Source organism: Zonotrichia leucophrys, chromosome Z (assembly GCF_028769735.1).
Source record: "Zonotrichia leucophrys gambelii isolate GWCS_2022_RI chromosome Z, RI_Zleu_2.0, whole genome shotgun sequence".
NCBI lineage: Eukaryota > Metazoa > Chordata > Aves > Passeriformes > Passerellidae > Zonotrichia > Zonotrichia leucophrys.
In genome coordinates this window covers 61,063,262-61,085,457 of record NC_088200.1, presented here as the reverse complement: position 1 = coordinate 61,085,457, position 22,196 = coordinate 61,063,262, and the positions used below count along the sequence as shown (strand labels likewise).

Below are 22,196 nucleotides of genomic sequence, written 5' to 3'. Positions count from 1 at the left end.
TCAGGAATTAACAAAGCCAAGGGACAGCTCTGTATCCAGTTCATGAATTTGCGCTCCCAGATAAAATTACCAGCAGTAAAAGCCACAAAAAAGCCACATTAAAAAAAACCTGTAACATTAAATACAGCCTCCACCAACATAACTCTCCATTCAAACACTATAATTTATGCATACACTCTATTAGGAAAACTCCATAATTAAAAAATAGATACACTAATGTGTGATGCTATAGATTTGGCTACCTTTTATTGGTAATAAGTACATTTACAAGCTGACACTTCTCTGGAACTAATTAAAGACATCACATTGTCACCACATCCATAAGAATAGTTAAACAGACAGACATTTATTTTCACACGTAACAGAGTGGTAGGTTTGCTCATAAATGGACAAAGAAATCTATTGATATATGGAAAGATGTGAATGAAAATTCAGTGATTGGTTTGAAGAGACATGCCAAAAGTTAATGAAGTCTATTAGCTAAGAATGTTTTTAATTTTTTTTTCTTAAATGCATTATCAGAAAGGTGACTGGAACATTTTTTTTTTTTTTTGTTCCATCTTCACAGTTTACACTTTATTTATGTAAGTTTTATATCTATGTGGAAATCTTGCTTGAAATACAGATAGCTATAAAGACAGTTCAGCCCAATGCTCAGTAACACTGCAACTATCCTAAAACATGTTTAAAAATATAGCTGTTTTTTGTGTTGAACTAGAGAGAGGGTGAAAGGGTCCAAAGTACAATTCACAAATTATAGAGCTACCATGGCAACTATTAGCTGGCATTGAAGAGTGTGGAGAGACTGGTTCAAGCATGGCTTAAAGAAAGAGGCCATGAAGGTATTCAGCTAAGGGAAAAATAAAAGGCTGCTGTAAAGCAGCAGTTCCCAGGCTTGATTCTGTAAATAATTAAGGTTCTCAGCCACCTTTTATATAAACAACAAGATTCTCAGACCGTTTTCTCAAAAACAGGCAATATTCCGTCCTTGGCTGCTCTGGGAACAGATGGCCGTTCTGGGAACAGATATAAAGGTTTTGAGAACTTTTCATATCATGGTGAGAACACTGATCTTGGTTTCAATAAACAAACTTCAGGTATTGTAAACAAAAGGAGGAGCTGAAGTTTTCTCTACAGCCTATTTGGAGCTCAGATTTTGCAATATGCATGAAGTGAATTAACACTTATAAAAGGTGCCTGGTTGATCAATAAATCGGAGTCGATGCTCATCAATTGGATGGTCTTCTCCCTTCACTTCAATATACGAGTAATTTTATTTGATGGAGTCACAGGAAGTCAAACATCCACTGCAACCATCCACTGCAAACATCTATGTCCATCTTGAGTGCACTGCAATCAAGACATGATGGCATCATGCAACTCCCTGAACCATAACAAAAACCTTGTTTTATGAAGTGCTGTACTGCTACCACATGCTTTTATGCCTATAAGGAACCTTGTTAATGACTGTGTTTCCCCATCCTGGAGGTCCTGGCACTGAAAGCTCGGCTTCCTGCCAATTCTGCAGCTCACAATCCTCTTGGCCTTGGCATACCAAAGGTCCTGTGGGACATGTGGCCCTACAGCAGCCAGGGTCCTATGGGAGACCTGTGACAGACCACAGCAGATGTGTGAAAAAACAAGTTACTCTGCTTCTGTGGTATGTAAACTGTTGGTGTGTATAGGGAGAACTTGCTCATGCTCAGTTTGAACTAGCCAAGGGCATGGAGGATAAAGTCAAGCAATTATGTCTAGGAGTAAGTCCAACCAGGCTGAAGTGAACAATGGCTGGACAGCTTTGAGTGCAAAGCTACTCACACTGAGCTTCACTGTTGGTAAAGTTACATATGTCCAATATGGCCAAAAAAGCCACGTATGCCCAGAGCTGCCTAAGTGAACAGTATCAGAAACAACACGTTTATGTGTGAATGCAGCAAAACTAGGACTAATGGAAAAAAAAAAAATCAGGTGTGGGGTGCTGAGAGGAGCTTGGTGGAGTAAGATGCAAAGATGGCAAAAATGTCAGCTTAAAATAATAAAAAATGAGGAGTAAAGTATGAAGTCAGGTAGAGAAAAAGGAAGATAAATCCCCTATCAGCAACAGCATGAATATTGGCAGACAGTGATGCTGACCTGCATGCCCCCACACACTGGGATGCTAAAGGGACCCTCCTTGGACAACCCATCATCTGGATGGTGTCCATTAGATGTGGTGTGGGAGGGAATCACTTTGCACCTTTGCATCTGCACACTAACAAAAATGTAATTTGACAGCAATTGCATGCTTATGGGTTTCACTGGACTTCAAACCTATAATTAACACTGTGACAGTCAAAGCTAATACCCTGCATTGTTATTTAATTAAAAGCTGGTATATCCGATTGCCTAGATCACTGAGAACTTTGCTGTCCTACACATTTCCTTCTAGCGTGATCATCATTCAAAAACATGTCAATCATGTTTGCATCAGCTGCCTCTCAAGTCTTCAACCTCAAGGGAAAGCTTCAGACTTTGGCAGTTATGATGCTAAAAGCAGACTGAACCCAAAATGTTCTTCGTCCTGCCAGCATCCAGTTCTCTGCCAACAGAGAATACAGCTGGTATACAGCTGGTATAAAGTTAATTAGTCATTACTTATTATCCAGGTCCCTTGTGCAATTTGTGTTTTGTCTGTGGAGGGGCTTTTGGCTACTAAAAAAACCCAAAATGCCAGAAGGTCCTTCCTCCAGATGCCACGTTATCAGAAACTATTTTCATATACTGCTGTTACAGAGGCAAGGCACAGAATGTGATGAAGTGACACAGGACTAATCTCCAGTGAAGAGGCAGCCTGAGACACACAGGACAAACTGCTTTGTATTTTCATGGATGAATGTTGAAGGCCAAAACTGCAGTTTCATCAGTCAGCTTAACACTTCAGCAAAAAATATTGAATTATTGTGTATAGGCTGCAGTACAAATTTCCCTGACCTTTAATTTCTTACATTCCTGCTTCAACTGAAAACAACAAGTCTGTCCATTAATCATATTTAATTGAAGCTGTAAGACACTCTCTGGTTCTATAATGAGACCATTTTATAAATGGAAGAGACTGGCATTGACCTCAAAGTTGCATCCATTAGCCTCTGGCTGTTGTACATTTTCAAATATTTTGGCTTTTTGTTAGATACAGATTAGGGATGAAGCTTCAGATATTTGCCTTTGAGAATCACACTTTTACTTTGAAATTCAGCCAGAAATGAACTTTACTTACTCCCCCTTGCTTAGATGTGTAAATTTCTCTATCTTAAGTCTTTGTTTCCTTGCTATAGAGAGATGTTTCTACAAAAAGTCCTGATTAATCCCAATCTTTCAACTAGAGGACATGCTGCCATTAATTTTAACATGTGCACTAGACCCTAGAGATGAAGTATTCCTGATACCTATACTTTTCTTTTTGAGATTCATGTACCAGCATATCTCCAGTTTTACTGGTGAACCCAAGGCCACCTCAAAGCTTTTGGAATGAAGTTCTGGTCAGAACAGACCAGACCATTCTATGAGCAATGTTGACAGGAGTTGGCCTGGTCCACACAGGGGGTTGGACCCTTACCCTCCAGAGGTCACTGCCCACCTGTTTTCTCTGGCCTAAGGAAAAATGGCTGCCACCACAGCACACTTTGTGCTGGTAGGCACCTCAGAGAGTCTCCATTCATCTTCCTGCTCAGAGCAGGCTCAGCCCTATGGTCAGACCAGGATGTTATCCTGTGAAGCCTGGGAACCCTCCAGGCAGAGAAATAGAGCCCTTCTCTGAGTGATCCCCACTGCCCAGCTGTCCTCCTGGGCCATAAGCTCACCAGGACCCAGAGCCATCTCCCCAGAGCTGCCCATGGTCTCGTGGCTTCGAGCCCAAGGCAGGGCTGCCCTTTTCTGCAGCTCCAAGGACATGGGGAACCCATCCTTTCCTCCCACCCTCATCCCTATGGACAGCTGCCCCGCCCTTGTGCATGTTGAACAGCGATCCCTGACTTGGCACCACCTGCAAACCTGAAGGCCTTGGTCACCTCCTCAGGTCATGGATAGAGACATTGCACAAGTCAAACTCCAGGGGAGACCCTTTGGGATCCCACAGGGCAGCAGCCTCCAGTCAGATATGACCCAGTGGCCATCACATCTAAGCCTAAACACCCAACGAGATAGATACTGCTCTTGTGGGGCACACATCTCCACCTCAACACCAGCTTGGCTACAGGGAGATTGTGGGAAGGTGCTGGAAGCCTTGCTGAAGTCAGCCTGTTACATCCCATTCTCCACATCCTCAAATCCAGGCATTTATCACAAAATATGATGAGATGGATGAAGCATTATTCACTTTTCTGTGCTGGTAACTCCCAATCACCTTTTCCTCCCTCATGTGGTAAGACACAAAGTCTAAGAGAACATATGGCATGATTTTGTTTAATACCTGAGTAAAACTGGTCAACCTGCAGTTCCTCAGTCTTTTGGCTCTTTTCCAGTTGTCAAAGGCCTCCTCCATCTATGTGACAATAAAGACAGGAGTATCTAAGAGAAAGGAACAATTACCAGTCGCAATTCTGTGTTAAGTAATTTCTCTTTCCTCTGATCTTTTGCTTTTAAAAGCTGCCCCCGACTTACTTGATGGCCGTTGTCAGGAATGCATCCTTTACTTCATACTTCTGAACTTCAATTGAAAATCTTCTATGTTTGAAACTTTTGGGCAGGCATATGAACAGCATGGCTTTGAGAAGTGAGATAATTACTTTCTATAACTGAAATATCATGTGAACAACTTTGCAAATAACCACATGCTGCCCTGGAGCTTCCTTAGTGTTTTGCCCAAGTAGGAAGTGCAACAGGAGCTCTGTGTCAGGATGAAGGCAAACAAGACAACCAAGTTCTACTCTTGTGCAAAAACCTACTCTGCATACTAATGAGTACGGTTTGTGCCTTCTCATTGCTGAAGAGGACAAAGTACTTGCTTTGTAGGCTCTGATTAGACAACAGAGGGGACCACCCTACCTGTTTGTCCTCATGTTCTGGATCACATTCCTTTGTGCTCACAGGTCTGAGAATAGGAAGAGAAAGTTTTCTAACATCATTTGCCAGTACAGAACTGAGTGGAGAAGTCCTGGCACTCTGTATTGGTGTAACCAACTGCTTGCTTAGATATAAGAAGCCGAATGCATATTCTGCCCTAGAATAAAACTGACACTACAACATACTGGCATATATGGACAGGGAATATCCTCTGTGGTCCTAATATGTAAGACATTCCAGTGGATATTTTTCTGTGCTATCTTTTTAGGTGTGCAAATACCAGGAAAAATGTGCTAGTAAAAATGCTTGAAAACAGTACTTTCTTTTCAAATCCAGCTGGAAGAAATAAATTTGCTATTTTCTTTCAAATGTAAGGAAAGAAAATCCTGAAGAAAGGTATTCACTGACTGCTAGATAAAACATTCTAACCTCTCACCTATGGGATTTAAATTGAGTACATCAGAGGCATAGCAAGTCCCATCGGTCACAGCTTGAAATGACTAAGTCCTTAACAAATGAAGGAACTAAATAACATGTGACTTTCATCAGTGACAGCAACCAAGCATAAATAAATTTAACAAGAAGGAAGAAAGGTTTCTTCTTTAATTCAAAGCATAAAAGATAATGATGCTTTTAGATACAGAGCAGAAATATGTGAAAAAAAAAATCAACAACAATTAAAGTCCAAAAATTGTGCATGAATTTTATTACTTTGCTTCCTGAGCTAGATTTACAACACAACATGCAGATGCATTTAACAATGTACTTAACTATACATTCTGCACTTGTGACAGCTGTGCAACAAAAGTAGCAATTGAATTTCCAGTTTTTAGTAACTTCAAAAAAAGAACATAATCTTCAGTAAACAAAAGCTTCTCTGTTAGTAGTGTCAGTGTCTAGTTTCCAATGCTTATCAAGCTGAAAGGATTAATTTCAGCCGCAGATTTAAAGCTCCTATATTTTGACACAACTTCTACATTAGAAGTTTTGGCAGTGTTTATTACATTTTTTTCACTATTTACCCATGAGAGTAACAACTTACGCCCATTCAGGCTCTAATGTCTTCATTAAAAACACAGAAGGGAACAGCAGTGGTAGAATGACAAACTCAGCACAAGTAACTTATGTAATTGACAAGTTCCTTTGATGAACCACCAAGTTAATGCAAGAGTTCTACATGCATGTACAGCAAAAAGATGTCTGCACAAAATGTCAGTTCTTTTGCAACCTGGTAATACTGATGATGCAAACTCACAAAAATGGTGTGCAGATGGAGCTTAATTTCACATCTTTTAGAGGTTCTAAACATTTGATAGAGGATCTTTGTCTTTCAGGAAAAATACTGGAATTTTGGGCATCTAAATAAAGGACAGTATTTCTTTTAAAATCTGAGTATTAGACATTTCAGGAAAAATGGGACTCCAACTTCTAACTTTTCTGTCAGACCGCATGAAGGTAATACTAAAACACTATCTTGAAAATAGAAACCTATTTACAAAGGAGAGCTTTAAACAAGGTAAGCAACAAAGCAGCCATGGCTTCTCCAGTCAGTGCAGATCTTTCCCTTTTCCAGTGAAGACTGAGTTATGACTTTATGCTGAAACATGACATAAAGAAATTCCTAAACTTGTCCAAAAAGAGCAGAGTACAAAAATGTGCACTACAGATATATCTCTGATTTCTCGGTTAAAAAAAAAGTCTGGATTCACCTGACACTGCATTGCTCTAATACGTTACTGAGAGTGAAAGGCTGAGACATACCAATAGAAAATGTGTTTTGATTTTCAAGCCAAGTGGGAGATACGCTAAGCTGAACTAAGAAGATAGGTAAGCTTAATGACTAGAGTTAACTTACAAAAATGCTAATCACATCAGTTCATAGCCGCGCACATCTCTAAATTAAGGATTATTAAATATATTAATGGTCATGTAAATGAAAAAAAAGTACTGTTTTGTCTTTTATCTCAGCTATCACCTTTATGTTCTTTGGAAAGGTCTAATACTTTAATCTGAATATTTTGTCAAGCACTGGAACAGTCTGCCCAGAAAGTGGTGGAATCACTGTCCCTGGAAGAGTTCCAAAAATGTATAGATGTAGTACTTAGGAACAAGGTTTATAGGTGGACCTGGCAGCTCTGGGTTAATGGTTGGACCCAATGATCCTGAAGGTCTTTTCCATTCCAAACGATTCTATGAGCCTCATGGAAACTGACAGTGCAACTACCAGTAGCAGTTTACACACAGAAGGACTGACAACTGCTGTGGAATGACACGAGTTTTCTGTTTTGTGTTTTGAAAGACCTCAGTCAGCTGACTACTGACCAGGATCACTGACTCCACTGCAGGACAGTCCAGAATGACATGATAAGAGTATCCTGACTGGCACTTACATGCACAAAGCTGCTTGAGTAATGATCTAATTCCCACGTGCAATGCACTGCTATTTAAGCTGCATATAATCAATGATCTGCACTCAGAAATAGCACTTTGTAGTATATTAAAACTGCAAATATGTTTAAATGCTCTAAAGGAAGAAGGCAATAGTGTTAAAAGAGGCAGAAGAGTAAAAGTCATATTTAAGATTTGCACCACATACATAAGAACAACAGTTTTAAAAACTCTTGGAAGGAACATTTTCTGCAACCTCCAAGGTTAGTGAGGACATATATACTGTTTTCTGTGGGAACACTGAAAATACTGACACAGCAGGACATAGAAAATCTGACACACACTTGAACGAAGTTTCTAGGGAATAAAAATTAAAATGCTTCCTTTTACCATACACCAAAACATAATCACATTTATCCACCAAGCCAATATGGCCAAGGAATCTCTGGTAACCTCTGGTAACATTTACAATTTAAAAAACACACAGAAGAGACCAATTAATTAAAATCATGCTTATATAGCTAAGCTGAAATTCCCTCTAACAAGACCCTTACTGCCTGAGACACACCTCAACGTCACTGCGCTCCTGATGCTTTACCCTCAGTCGACAATGCTTGTCACCAGTTTGGGGGTGCCACTGACAGATTTCGTGTTCTGCAGGACTGCAATATCAGATGCAGGGAAGACTTTAAAATGTCATAAGCATGTCGCGTTCTTGTACACTGGTGTAGAACGGCCTCCCAAAGATAAAGGAGTGTAGACCTGGTTTAATCTTCTCAGCCAAAGCCATTATTATGTTAAGATCGCCCTCTGCTGTCAAGTCAAGATCTATCTTTAAGCTACGAAGAGACTTAAAAGGTTTTTTGCCTTTTTGCCTGCAAATAAATAAAAACATGTTTTCAAAAAGAGCAAAAGAAGCTTCTCTAAATCTACTTTCCATCATCTGTTCACTTACGTGTCATCCTCTATGTACTTTATTAAAGTTAAGGCTTTTCTGTGAAGGACTAGCAGAAATTGTGCAAGGAAAGTACTCCTTAGAGACAAGCCAGGCTTCAGGTGAAAAATCTGTTAAAAATCAAGAATATTAGGTAGACATGGAAATTCAAGAATCATTTCAAGAATCTGGAAAATTAAGAAACATTGCATACACACATAAGATATCCTTAATTATAACAAAGCAGGCAAATAATGGCAGATTTGTACATAGCATGCTTCATATGTTTTCTATCTGCTCAGATACAATAAATGAAGCTGTATTACAGTTCCGTTTGGACAGTTATCTGAAATTATTCCTGGTCAGGCAGTTTTTTCAATACTGTAATTGTAGACACTGTTGCACAGCAATAGAAAATGTCCCTTGTTTTTCATACTTCAGCAGGGATTTTTATATCAATATTTTTTTTTCTTCTTATGTAGAGAAGAATCACAGCAGTAGTATGAAGAAAAGCTACCAAACCACTGAATTATATTTGTGTAATTATGTAATTAATGTATTTGTGTTAAATTATCTGTTTTTAGGGGTCAAAGTACTGAACTGTGCTTCTTTTTTTTCTGAAAAAAGCAACAATTACCTGATCCAGGAAGGCTTTTACTAATGTATCTCTATGCACGATATCTTGAAAGACATTTCTATGGAAAAGAAAACAAACGAATGTGTGAGTTACTGCCAGTAAGGGATATTAACCTTCTAAGAGTTGAACACAGCAGTAGCATTACTGTTGATAGGCTGGTTGAAATTAAAAGTGAATTTAAAACTGTAGTAAATTACAATTCTGGTATTTTTAAAGATAACAGAAAATTTTGAAACACTCAGATGAAATTAACTAAATCCAGAAATGCCATTGGTCTCTGTCAAATACACTTATCTCTATTATACCCCTAATAACAACAGGCAATAAAATTAACATAACATGGTCAAAATTATCACTGAAAATTAATTTCAATAGTATTTGTTATAACCAAACTACTGAAGGATCTGGTCAATTCTGCCACAACAAGTGTAAATTCCAGAACTGAATTTTTTTTGCTTTTAAGAACCTCTGTGTACTTTATTAGCAAGTAGGCGCTGTACTCTACACTCTCACCCCAAATCAAATAACTTTGTGAGATGTGAGAAGAATACATACAAATCAGGTGTGAAACTCTCATCTGTGTGGATAATATGATCTTGAGACATTTCTTCATCTGAATTAGCTCTCCAAAATGCTGTCAGTTCAGATCTCATGTATCGTCGTTGGTTATAGATGTGTTCATGACAAGGTGGCATCTGCTTCACTGTATTGACATCCACATCTATATGAGTAGTAGGGTATGGGGCATACATTACTTGACGGAAGGGCAACACAAAGCTTCCTGTTGCATCCTGTTTTAGTGGAAAAAAAACCCCTATTCAGTTAAAAATGCAAAGCTGTACTGGGACAAAACAATATTAAAATATCATGCCTACATTTTATAACCCATTTGTTCATAAGCATTTTGTTTGGAACAACTGGTGGTTGTATTGCAGTAGTAAGTCCTTAATAATGGATGATTTCCTTAACAAAAAGGTGAAAACAGGTACTGAGGTGACCTGTCTATTAGAGTATTGCATCACCTGGTTTGTGAGCCCATTAGCATTATAGTATTGTAATTACCTGGTAAGTTCAGACTGCTTGCTAGAGCAAGAAGCATTATTTTTCTAGTCATCTCCACCCATTACTACAGACTGTTTAAAATACTTGGAAACTCTAGGCCTGATATCCTTGGTTTTGTTAAACACAAAAACTTAAATTACTTTTGGAATTCTAGCCCCAAGCAGACAAGAGCATATTATTATTGTACCTCAAAGTACAGGAACAATCCTGAACAATTCTCAAGAAACAGATGTGTCATAGAAAAGACTGGCTTGGAATTTAACATGAAGATAATTACAAGGAGAGTTACAATGCCAGAAAAAATGACATCACAGGACAATGATACATTTTTGAATGTGAATGTCTGTATGTGTGTGCATACCATATGCAAAAACATACACTGAAGAATGTTCTTACACTACAGAAGAACAGAACTTTCCTAAGCATACTTACTTTGAGTAAGCCTTGAACAAAAAGTCCTGACTCATATTTGAAAGAGGACTCACTTCTACAGAGTCTGGAACACTTCCGCTCAGATGGTGTGAGAAACAGGCACAACGTTCTCACAATCTGCATTAAAAAGAATAGTTTTGAAAAACAGGAAAATGTAAGGAAATAAGTCTGACTAGACTATTGAAATGCCTTGTACTGGGCATTTCAAATTATGAACAAAAGAATTCACCATGTTTATTAGAAAAGCCAAAACTTAGTAACAGGCCACAGAACAGTGACATGCTTACTTTTACTTATTTTTTAATTACTAGCACCGTAAGCCATACTACTCCAACTTCTTGTCAAACTATGAAAAAAATCCTACATATTCTTGCAACCAAGTTTGTTTTTTACCCAATTATGTAGAACAAATCACTTATTTTCTTCTACATCTTTCTTTTAATAAACATGAGTTACTGTGATTACTTTCCTAGCCTTTCAGGTCTCTTATTTTTTGTTCATTCCATATTGAAATAGCAGTTATTGTCTCAAATCAGGCACAGTTAATTTTGTAAATAAGCACTGATGCTTATTTCCTCAGTAATTTCCTTAAACTCTCTACTACAATGAACACAAGTACTTCATCACCCATCTTCAATCTTCTGAGCTGAAACAGCTATGAGTTATCACTCCAAATACACCATATTTCATTCCACTCATCTCTTAACAGTCTTAACCTGTAGTGTCTTATCTGAGTCTGTACGATATTTGAAAAGACTCTGCCCTTGCACAATGTGTTTCCGCAGTACCTAGAACAATGACAACATAATTTGTGACTGACACTTTTTGCCACAATATGCCACAAGTGGTTTTTTTTCCTTTGAGATAAGCTGAAATATGCTATTAAGAAAGCAGCTACTTCAGAAGAGTTGTACCATTACACAAGGAACATGCTGCTGATAAGAATATGTGTAGAATTAATTTATGAAATTTACCCTTGATGTCTTGAGGCTTACATTCTTTTACACTGTTTTTTCCCTATACTCTCTAGCTTATTGATATACTACTTTACTAATTCATAACCATTTAGACATTAGGTCCTTTTTATTAACTATTCAATGATTTATAAGTGTTTTATAACTACTTAAGCTTCTAACATTTCCTCTTGTATTATATATAGCATATGTGCGTACATAGATAGCATGATAGCATTTCTTTTAAGCATGTAACATGTCCAGTAACTTAAATGTGTGTAAATCTTAAATTTCTGAAACCATACATATTAACTATGGTTAGCTGTGATTGCAGCTAAGATCTGAGAATTTTCTTATTTCTGGTATGCCTGTTGCTTGTGGGCACTGGCATTTACTATTGATTTGAGCAGAGGTCCTTTATCACTGCTGGTAATACACATGAAACAATGCATTCCCTCTGCCCCGATTTTGTATAAAGTATAATGAGCTGTTTATTTCAAAACATAGGTTTACTAAATTACCTTTAAATTAAAAAAATCCCTAACTTTTATACTTCATTAAGGCAAGAAGTCTTTATGCTATAAAATAGTATAATGGGCTTCTTGTATATAGCATGCTATACATATATAGCAAGTATACTCTACAAGTAATATACAATTTATTCAGCAGGTCCACTGTTCATAATTTTTTTATTTCACATTGAAGAAATAGACACATGTTCCACAAAACACAAACAGCTCATGACACAGAAGCCTGTTTACTGCTCAGTGCAGGAGAAATTATGGAGACACTAACTGTTTAAGAGCATACAGACAACACCCAATGACATGGGTATTGTCTGTATACTCACCACTACCAGTGTTCCCTAGACCTCAGTTCCAGGTTTGATCATATTCAACATCTTTACTGATGATCTAGATGTGGGGATTGAGTGCACTCTCAGTCAGTCTGTAGATGACACCAAGCTGGGCAGGAGTGTTGATCTGCTCAAGGAAGGCTCTGCAGAGAGACTTGATCAGACAGACTTGATCAATGGGCCAAGGACAAACTGCATGAGGTGCAAAAAGGCCAACTGCTGGGTCCTGCCCTTGGGTTACAACAACTCCATGCAGCACTACAGGCTGGGGACAGAGCCACTCGAGAGCTGTTCAGGAGAAAGAGACCTCATTTAAATCTGGTTGACAGCCAGATTTAAATGAGCCAGCAGTGTGCCCAGGTAATAATGAAGGCCAATAGCATCCTGGCCAGTATCCCAGCAGGATACTGTGGCAGCAGGACCAGGGCAGTGCTTGTACCCCTGTACCTGGTTCTCATGAGGCCACAATTCAAATGCTGTCTTTACTTCTGGGCCTCTCGTTTCAAAAACCACACTGAAGTGCTGGACTGCTAGAATGTGTCCAGAGGAGGGCAACAAGGAAAGGATTAGAAAGCATGTCTGAGGGGGAATGGCTATTTAGTCTTGAAAAAAGGAGGCTCAGGTGACCTTATCACTCTCTACAGCTCCCTGAAAGGAAGGTGCAGTGAGGTGAGGACCAGTCTCTCCTATGTCTCCAGTCTCTGCAGTGCCCGCAGTGAGAGGACAAGAGGAAATGGTCTTAAAATGAGACAGGGGAGACTCGGATTAATTATTATAAAAGAAATTTTCACTGTTAGCTGTCAGGCACTGGAATAGGTTTCCCAGGGAGGTGATGGAGACCCCATGGCTGGACATGTTTAAGAGGTGTCGTAAATCTGGAGCTGGGTGATGTGGTTGAGTGGTTTAGGGACTACAGTGGCAGTGCCAGGTGGATGGCTGGACTGGATGACCTTAAAGGTCTCATCCAAGTCTGATCATTCTGTGATTCTATGACATAGCTGAAATGGACAAGCCAGTCAGGTCTCTTCTATTTGTGTATTTTAGCTAGAAAATCTGATTTTAAAAGCTCAGACTCATTTATGTATTGTATCAGTTAAATACATTTGTTTTCTTATAGTTGTCAGAATACAACTGAAAGGCAATTTTCTGGCAGAATTCTCTTCTGCTAGACCAGCCAACTGAAGATAGCCAGACAATAGTACTCCTTCCTTCTTCAGCCTCAAGAATGTTTATAGATTAACTTTGTTCCAAGTACTACTCCTAATAATCAGCACTTAAGTTCAGTTTATTAGAAAGTATGTTACCTTATTAACTTTTTCTGCACTGCTTCCTACAACTACAGAGCAACCACAGGTCTGCAGGTGTGAACTAATTGCACTGCAAGTAAAAACAGACATAGGTTAATACATTTAATCAGATTTTTTAAATGAAACAATTGTCACCTTCACAAGAAGAGAAGTGTTTCAATTATAAATATAGCCTACATGTCCATAACTATAGGACTTTAAACAGCAGCATAGGTTACGGCTGAAATCCAAAAGTTCAATGGTTTCTCCAGTATTGGAAGCACATGTGATGGTGTATAAATAGATGGCACCAAGCACTACATATATGAATGCAGTTATGCAGGAGATACAATGAAATGTAACAGAACATCAATTAAAACCTATTAAACCCTCCCACAGGAAGAGGCCAAGCTGCTCTCAAGTTCAACTATTTTCACTTAAAAATTAAAACCAGGGGTAAAAGAGAAATACACAACTCAACAATAAGCATGCCATATGCCATACCATTAAGGACTCTTATTTAGACTTATGCACAACCCAGGTTTTTTGCTATTTAAAAAAATGCAAGACTTTGACCTAAAGTCCTATAAAATTAGATGTAGGTATCAAAGAAAAACATGTATTTAATAGGAATTCTATTATCAAACAAATAATCCTGTGACAACAGAGTCTACAGAGATGCAGCTATTAGCTCAGAACCATTCTTTTAGAATGACAGAAAATTTACAACATTTTATTGACAAAAATCTCAAAAAGCCAAATATATGTCATTTTTCCCCCTCTTATAAAGAAATCTATTCCAATCCATGTTCACATGCACATGCAAATAGATACATGTAGATGCATACACAAGTTTAAATCATTTTACTATAGCATAAATCAAAACTGAATTTCATACTTGAGGAGAAAGCCTTCATGGCAACTATCCCCAATGTCATCATCATTTAGCACTGTGTCACTTATCTGAAATGCAAGTAAATATAAACAAAAGTTAGACAAGAATCCGATCACCTTCCAATTAATTGATTTTCGCTTTGCTACATGGGAACTGTTTGGAAACTATTTAAGTTAACTTGTAAGGCTTCCCCAAAAAGCATAATCTTAAGAAGACCTTGTCTTCAGACAAAGCATTTGGAAAATGAGAGTCACTTGATTATTAAGTCTCCACCAGTACAAGTCAGGTTTCTCCTAGTGTATTTTTTTTCTGTAAAGAATGTCCAGAATACTTTAGACTAGTGCACGTCGTATCACTTCTACTTCTTCCATGAGAACACTATAATGCGTTGAAACAGGTATCCACATCAAATCCATTAATCTGCCCATTCATTTTGGTTTGCCTCTGCATTCGTACAATGACATAATCCTATGCAGTCAATTTTGCTAAGTGATGACAATAAAAAATACTGCCATGCATTACACCACTTAGGAGAACTTGATGTGAAGCAACAGAAATGTACAAGAATTTAGAAAAATGGGCATTTTCTCTGGGAAAGTGAGTACCAAAGTAAAGGCCCAAAGCTATGTTTTATCCAGAGGGAGAAAGTCACTTTCAAAAATTCAGAATAAAAATAAAACCAGAACTTACATCAATTTCTTCTGGAACACTGTGTGATTTCATAGATGAAAGGAGTTCCATTACAGGAATGACTTCTCCTGTCAGCATTGGAATGATGCTCTGACCCTGAACAATAAATAAGATGCTTGAAGTAAAAGCACATTGGGTAGTATCAGAAGTTACTCCCAACATGTACTTGCAGTATTACACGCAAAACATCCTAACTTCCTACTGCTCGGTAGTATGAGCAGAAATTGATGCACAGATTTGGGCTTTGCTCACCAATAATTATAAACTGGAAAAATGTATTTGGCTTCTCAATGTCACATCTAACATGTGTATTTGGGTCTTATGCTAATTTTCAGCATTAGTTTTGATTGGCCTAGACAAGAAGTATTTGATGTGAGATAACTTGATCATACTATGTTACATGCAATCACTGTTAAACATTTTACATTCAAGTCTGATCTTATAAACAATGACTAGAAAACAAAACCAGGCATATTACTCATTAACATACAAAAATACTTTCCTGACTTATCTATCACAAGAGAAGGAAGCCACAGTCTCATATTTCAAGTTTCAGAAATCAAATTCTTTTCACAGTCTCATCCATTAAATCTCCAAGCACATTTCAACGTCACAGAGTCCATATGTCTCCATAATTCTAAACCTAACCAAAAACAAGCTTGATAGGAGGCTGGCATGACTCTATGGAAGCTGCTACCTTTACAGAGCTTCAAGTTCAAGTTAATGAGTTTCCTTTTCTGAAAAGTAATATTCGTCACAAATTTCTACTTTATCCCTATAGTGATGAAATATAATTTCCTTTAATTTGATCACAGCTTCCATCATCCTATCTTCAGAAACTTTGCCTAGTCTGCATGTCACATTATTAGCCAGTCTAATGCATTCTCCTGGATCCCAAAAATAAGAACCAACATCTACTTCTACAGTAATAAGAGGCAGTCAAATGGTTTTGCAATGGTGTGCCATATGCATCTACCAGATGGCCCTTACCTGATCCTCCATTCTTTCTGTGCCTTCCAAGACAATCTTCTGGAAATGTTCTTGCCTCTCCTGCAAGAGAAGCAGTTAAATATAAACTCTCTGGCATTTGCTCATGTATGTAGGTACACACCAGTCACTCAGGCTTCTTACATTCAAATTTTGATGTTCAAGTACTTTTTCTTTTACGGAGTTGACTTTAGGAAGAGGTGATGTTGTGCAACACAGATCAACGCTCCCTGCTCTGCCCTCCACTACACATCTCCCATGTTTGGGCAGGAAAGGAAGGATTTGATGACAACGTCAAAACATTTTTGTCATTGCAGATCAAGAAATTGCCAGATGATGAGATTATGGTGAAGAATTCCACTTCATGTATGGATTTTTATTTTCAGATGGATATAGCATAGATTGAGGATTCTTGACATAACAGGAAAAAAATAAGATCTTCAGAATGAGAAAAATTATTGGACTGGGGAGGGTGGGAAACAAAAGACTTTTTTTTCCCCATCTCTTGAGGCACTTACAGGTCTTCAAAACATTGTTTTATAACCAAGTACAGGAGACACAAAACCTCAGAGTACACAAAACAACGTACAAGAGGCTGAACAAAGCTCTGAAAACAGGCTCATCAGCAGCTGAATAGCAAACTGCATTTAAAATGAACTTGCAATGGAATGAAGTTATTATTCATGAAGAGGATTTGGCATTAATTGCTGCAGCATCAATACAAGTCACAAAAAATAGCAGACGCTGGGAGAACTAATGACATCTTTTGCTAGATGCTGATAGGTTATTGCATTTTTATTGGTTAATCATTAGTTTCCTGTGACTGACCTACTCAGAGTTAATCACCTTGAAGTGTGAAAAGAATTGGCAAGAGATTTTTTTGAGCAGATGAATAGGGAATAAGCTACAGCAGTTTGCCCTTAAACAGCAATAAGCCTTTTCTAACCATCTAAAAGAAGCATCAGTGAAAAACAATACTGGAACAAGGCAGATTCCTTCAGGGCACCTCCACCCTTCAGTCCGAGAAGGAAGACATCCTTGACAATCATTTTAAAAAACTCACTCTTCTTGAAGATAAGGCTGAACAAATGGTGTAGGCCACTTCTTTTCAAAAATATAACTGTTGAAAATTATTAGAAAAACATACAAAGCATAAACTGGAGTAGGTGAATGCGGTTTTAATCCCATACTGATGACTTGCTCAGAGTTGCCAGCTTTCTTTGCCAGTCTGAACACTGCTCCGTGTTTCTCTTAATTCTTGAGTTCAAAAGGCTTTTCTCATCTCAAGTCTAGCTGGAAATGTTGTCTGACGCTACACAGAAGTAATGAGAGTTAATATTCACAACTGTTAGAACATCCAGAACAGATCCAGGTCGGACTTGATCATTATTTTGATTTGCTGTATGTAACCATAGCTGCTAAAATGCCTCAAAACGCAAACTACAGAATGAAGCAGTTTTAATTTATTATCATACTTACAATTATTCTAGAAATCATGCCTAAATTTTAATCTAAATTTTCCAATGAGTTTTCTCTTTTCTGAATGAGACTGAAAAACTGCAAATATATGCAGAAATCTGTGCTCTCTCAAAAAAAAAATTTTAATTCAGAATGTATTGCTGTCTCAGCTAATTCAACTGGTCTACCTGCTTAAAGAAAACAAAAATCATTCTCAATGCTGCTAGAAGGTCACTTCTACTGTGAAAACATATTGGCATGGAGCAATATAAAAACTGAGAAAATGTATTACAGCTAAAATTTATGGATAATTCTTATTTGACCACTCTCATTAGAACTCAGTGCAGAGGACACTAAATGAAAGAAGCAAAATAAGCAAAATAAGACACCATTCACTTACATTAAAACCACTAACATTAACAGGGGTTTAAAAGACTAGATAAGGAATTAAATATATGTGTTTTTACTATATTGAGAAAGAAGTTTATGTCCTATCTTTCCTCTAAAAAATGAACCCCAGAAACTATGCAAACCCAGTGTTTCAGAAAGCACTACCAGCCATAATAAGGCAATACAGCAAAAGGAAACACCACCACAAAAATAGTATCAGTTTGTTACTTCTGTAATTAGTTCAGATAAGAGCACTCAAAGAGTAAGTTTAAAGTATGTTGACTACAAGCCTCAGAACAGAAGATACGAGACAAATGTACATCACCATATTCATTACAGCTGATGGGCACTCTACTGCTCTAAGACAGCTTGGACTCCATAAAGATGACAAAAATTTTAAATTTTACCATTAGACTGTTATTTAGTTTAAAGAAAAATACATAAAAGATTTCACTTAATAAGGAAATATCGATGATTTATCCAAAGGTGAGAGTTTCACCACTTAAGAAAAAATTAGCATGTCTACATTTTTAAACTCCAGGAGTAAAAATATTTGGACTAAAGTTGATGTACTTTTGTAGATCTCCCTTTAGTTCTACAAAGTTTAAGTCCTCGCAAACTGTTTGTTAACACTCTCTTTTTTTTAAATAAACATGTAACAGGAATGGGAAGATTAACTGCATCAGTTCCCTTTTCTGGACCTCAACAAGGAAAACAACTATATGAAACACAGTAAATTTACAATTATACCTACTTTAAATACACAAATTAACACAATTAAAAGCAACAATTAATATGAAATTCAGAGAGATAAAAAACTGTACAGGAAACCTCTTTCAACTACACAGTCTTGTAGAGGCAATATAGTGTCAACAGGATAATCCAAGCTAAAATCCCAGCCTTGAATTTGCTGATTTACAATCTGGCAACTTTTAACCGTCAAAACTGTACAGAGACCAGCCTTTTCTGAGTTTCTCCACATAACAGACATCACAGCATCTCAATTTTTGCTACTGCACTAAGACAACCTAACAATTATTTTAAGGAATGAACAAAAAACTTACCTTATGCATCCATATCCTTCCTTTCCTTATAATATGTGTTAACCTATCCACACACACTCTGTGAAGGGGCAGGTAGAAACCAAGTTCGCTTTGCGGAAGTATAATTGACAGTCCATATGTGCTTCTGTCTCCGTTCCAGTTTCCATCAAAGATCAATGACACAATGATTACTCTTTTTTCGGCCAAAACAAAGAACTTCACATCTATTGCACCACTTTCTGCATTCCGAAGTATTTCTCCATTTAGGGTGTGGTTAGCAAGAAAAGTTATTTCACCGTCACTGAGAAGTACCTGTTCTGTCTTTGGAGCCCAAATGTGCCGCACTCGGGGGCCAAGAATATTGTCCCAGTAAGCAAAAGTGGCAGCTAGTAATGGTGACTCGCCATTCAAAGAGATCTCTGTCTTAGCAACTGCAGGAGATGGTGGTGGACAAAGAGCTGACATGCCTGTTTCCTCTCTCTCATCTAACTAAAATGCTTACATTACCTAAAAAAAAAAGAAAAAAATTACGGAGGAAAAAGAGCAGCCATCATAATTATCTCACCTTCTTTTTACACAGGCAAATAGCGTTAGGACTTGTTTTAAACCTTGTTTAAAAGAAAATATTTAGATTAGATGTTAGGAAGTAATTATTTACTGTGACGGTAGTGATGCAGAGCAAAAAGTTGCCCAGAGAAGTGGATGCCAGCTCCCTGGCAATGCTCAAGGCCTGGCTGGATGGAGCACTGAGCAACACCAGTGGGATGGCATGCCTGCCCAGAGCTGGGGGCATTGAAACTACATCCTATCTTTAAGGTCCCTTCCAATCAAAGCCTTTCCACAATTCTTTTCTTCCCAAATGACACTTTCAAGAGCAATCTGGCTTCTTCACCTGACATTTCATCACAGACTTCATTCAGAAAGGAAGTTTGTTCATATACATATGTATGTTTCACATACAAAAGTGGCATACTTTACAATCATTAGTCAGACCTCAAATGCCCTTTACTCACTAGAGAAGTATGATGAACTTGCACAACATACAGCTTGTGTATGAAAACTGACACAATAAATCTGTCCTTTACATCATATGCAGGGTGTTATGACACAAGTGCTCAGCCCTTTACAGAATATATTGACGGACAACTTCTTATCTTGCGTGGACACAATCCCTGAATATCTTCCCTAGCTGTTTCCACCAAGTCTACAGCTTCCCCATTCTGATAATGCTGCAGAAGCCAACAGGAAGTTCCATCTTCCCTAAAAGTTAGGCTAAAGTCACAGGACGATATGAAATAAAAAAGGTTGCCAACAAATTCAACCAAGGACAGAAAACTTTAACAGCTAGAACCCACCATATTGAGGAAAACCTCTTATGAGCAGTTGGCAGCTTTCCTCGCCTTTCTGCTGCAGCACTCCAGATGACAGCAGCAGGGAATCCCACCCGAGACCAACGGAACAGGAACACACACCTCACTACCACAGCTCAACTCGCCAGAACTCAGTATCTGAAGTTCTTTTTTTATTTATCACCTCACAGCAGAAGTGTAAAACCTCTTTCGCTCCGGCTTCTTCTCAGGAGGCAGCCGGTGCCCCGCCCGAGCGGCAGCCGGGAAGCCAACGCCATCTGACTTGGCCATCTGACACCGTGACTTTACGATTTTCAGGGAAGACACGGCGCCAGCCACCCCCACTGACCCCTTGCACCCACGGCCTGACCAGAGGCTCGCTTTCACCGCCGCCTCTCCACTGCGGCCGCTGCCACCTCGGCGGCTGCGGCACCTCCGCGCTCCCGGCCCGGATCAGGCCCGTGTGGCACCGTGCGGATCTGGTCTGAACCTCTCGGGGAGGCAGCGGGGAGGCAGATGCAGGATGGCCTCGCTCCTTTCCCCGCAAAGCAGAGAGGCCGCTGACACCACCCCCAACGCTAACACAGCCCGGCCACCCCTGCCCCGCGCCCGCCTCACCTCGGCTCCGGCCGCTGCCCCGCGCCTGCGCCGCCCCGCCCCTGCCGCACACCGCGGGCTCCGCAGGCGCGGCACCACCCCGGGCCGGGGCAGCCGAGCCGGTGTGACCGCCCCGCGCCGAGCTGCGGAGAGCTGTGCCGGTGTGACCGCCCCGGGTCGGCCCGTGGGGGGCTGTGCCGGTGTCACTCCCCGGACAGGGGAAGCCTGTGTATCCTTGAGAGGGGAAGCTATGCCGGTGTGGCCCCCCCGGACAGGGAAAGCCGTGCCGGTGTATCCCTGGCTGGGGAGTGTCTTGGTCTGGCGGGTCACAGTGGAAGGAAACAGGCGCAACCCTGTGCAGTTTGTGGAGGAAGCCAAAAGGCGAAACTGCATTGTGCTGGGAGGAACCGGCACAATTTACGGAGGGGCTTTTAGGCCTAAAAGAAGCAGCTGGTAATGACGGATTTGGGTTGGTATCCCAAAGATAGAGCACGGCGAGTGGTGAAAGTGAGCGGGTTGGGTGTGGTGTTGCAGGTGTACGTGGTGAATGTCTATAGTCCTCTTAATTAGCAGTCCTGGCCGGGCGCCTGCGGGAAGGCCGGAGAGGAAACTCGTCATTAGGAATTGTAATGATAGGACAAGGAGAAATGGGTACAAATGAAAAGAGGGGAAATTTAGATTAGATATTGGGAAGAAATTCTTTGCTGTGAGGGTAGTGAGACACAGGAACAAGTTGCCCAGAGAACCTGTGGATGCCCCATCCCTGGCAATGTTTAAAGCAAGATTGGGTAAGGCCTTGAGCAACTGGTGCAGTGGGAGGTATCCCTGGATGTGTGTGGGGCGGGGGAATTGGCTGGTCTCTAAGGTGCCTTCCAACCCCTTGGTATTCTATGGTTCTATGATTGAAATAAACACAGACACATATTAGAGGCATTTATTTATTTACAGCCTAGAAAATAGGAGTATTCTGAAGTACCCTGAAGTTGTATTAGGAACTACCCTGGGGACTTGTGTCTTTGGCAGCTTGAACAGGCCCATACAGGAAGTTTTCATAGGACACAAGAGACCTGAGGTGGGACTCTTTTATTTATACCCTCCAACTTTAATCACCAAAACCACTCACCTCAAAATTCACAGATTCATTAGGGTTGGAAGGGACCTCTGGAGATGATCCTGTCCAGTCTCCCTGCTCAGGCAGGCTC

General features: G+C 39.4%; 1 protein-coding gene across 2 annotated transcripts; it reads right to left on the bottom strand.

Moving 5' to 3' along the window:
• Window positions 1–219: 219 nt before the first annotated feature.
• C9orf72 (C9orf72-SMCR8 complex subunit) lies at window positions 220–21,085 on the bottom strand. Of its 2 annotated transcripts, XR_010443051.1 has the most exons (12): window positions 21,016–21,085; window positions 19,070–19,555; window positions 16,161–16,220; window positions 15,171–15,266; window positions 14,484–14,548; window positions 13,604–13,676; window positions 10,491–10,607; window positions 9,552–9,787; window positions 8,997–9,054; window positions 8,381–8,490; window positions 4,445–8,300; window positions 220–1,608 (listed from the first exon to the last, which is right to left on the bottom strand). XR_010443051.1 is itself a non-coding variant. In XM_064735779.1 (11 exons), exons 2-11 carry the CDS (start codon window positions 19,511–19,513, stop codon window positions 8,114–8,116), a joined length of 1,446 nt encoding a protein of 481 aa, XP_064591849.1. In that variant the 5' UTR covers window positions 19,514–19,555; window positions 21,016–21,085; the 3' UTR covers window positions 220–8,113. The 2 variants fall into 2 exon arrangements, 1 of the variants encoding a protein (XP_064591849.1); XM_064735779.1 differs by having other exon boundaries at window positions 220–8,300.
• Window positions 21,086–22,196: the final 1,111 nt, after the last annotated feature.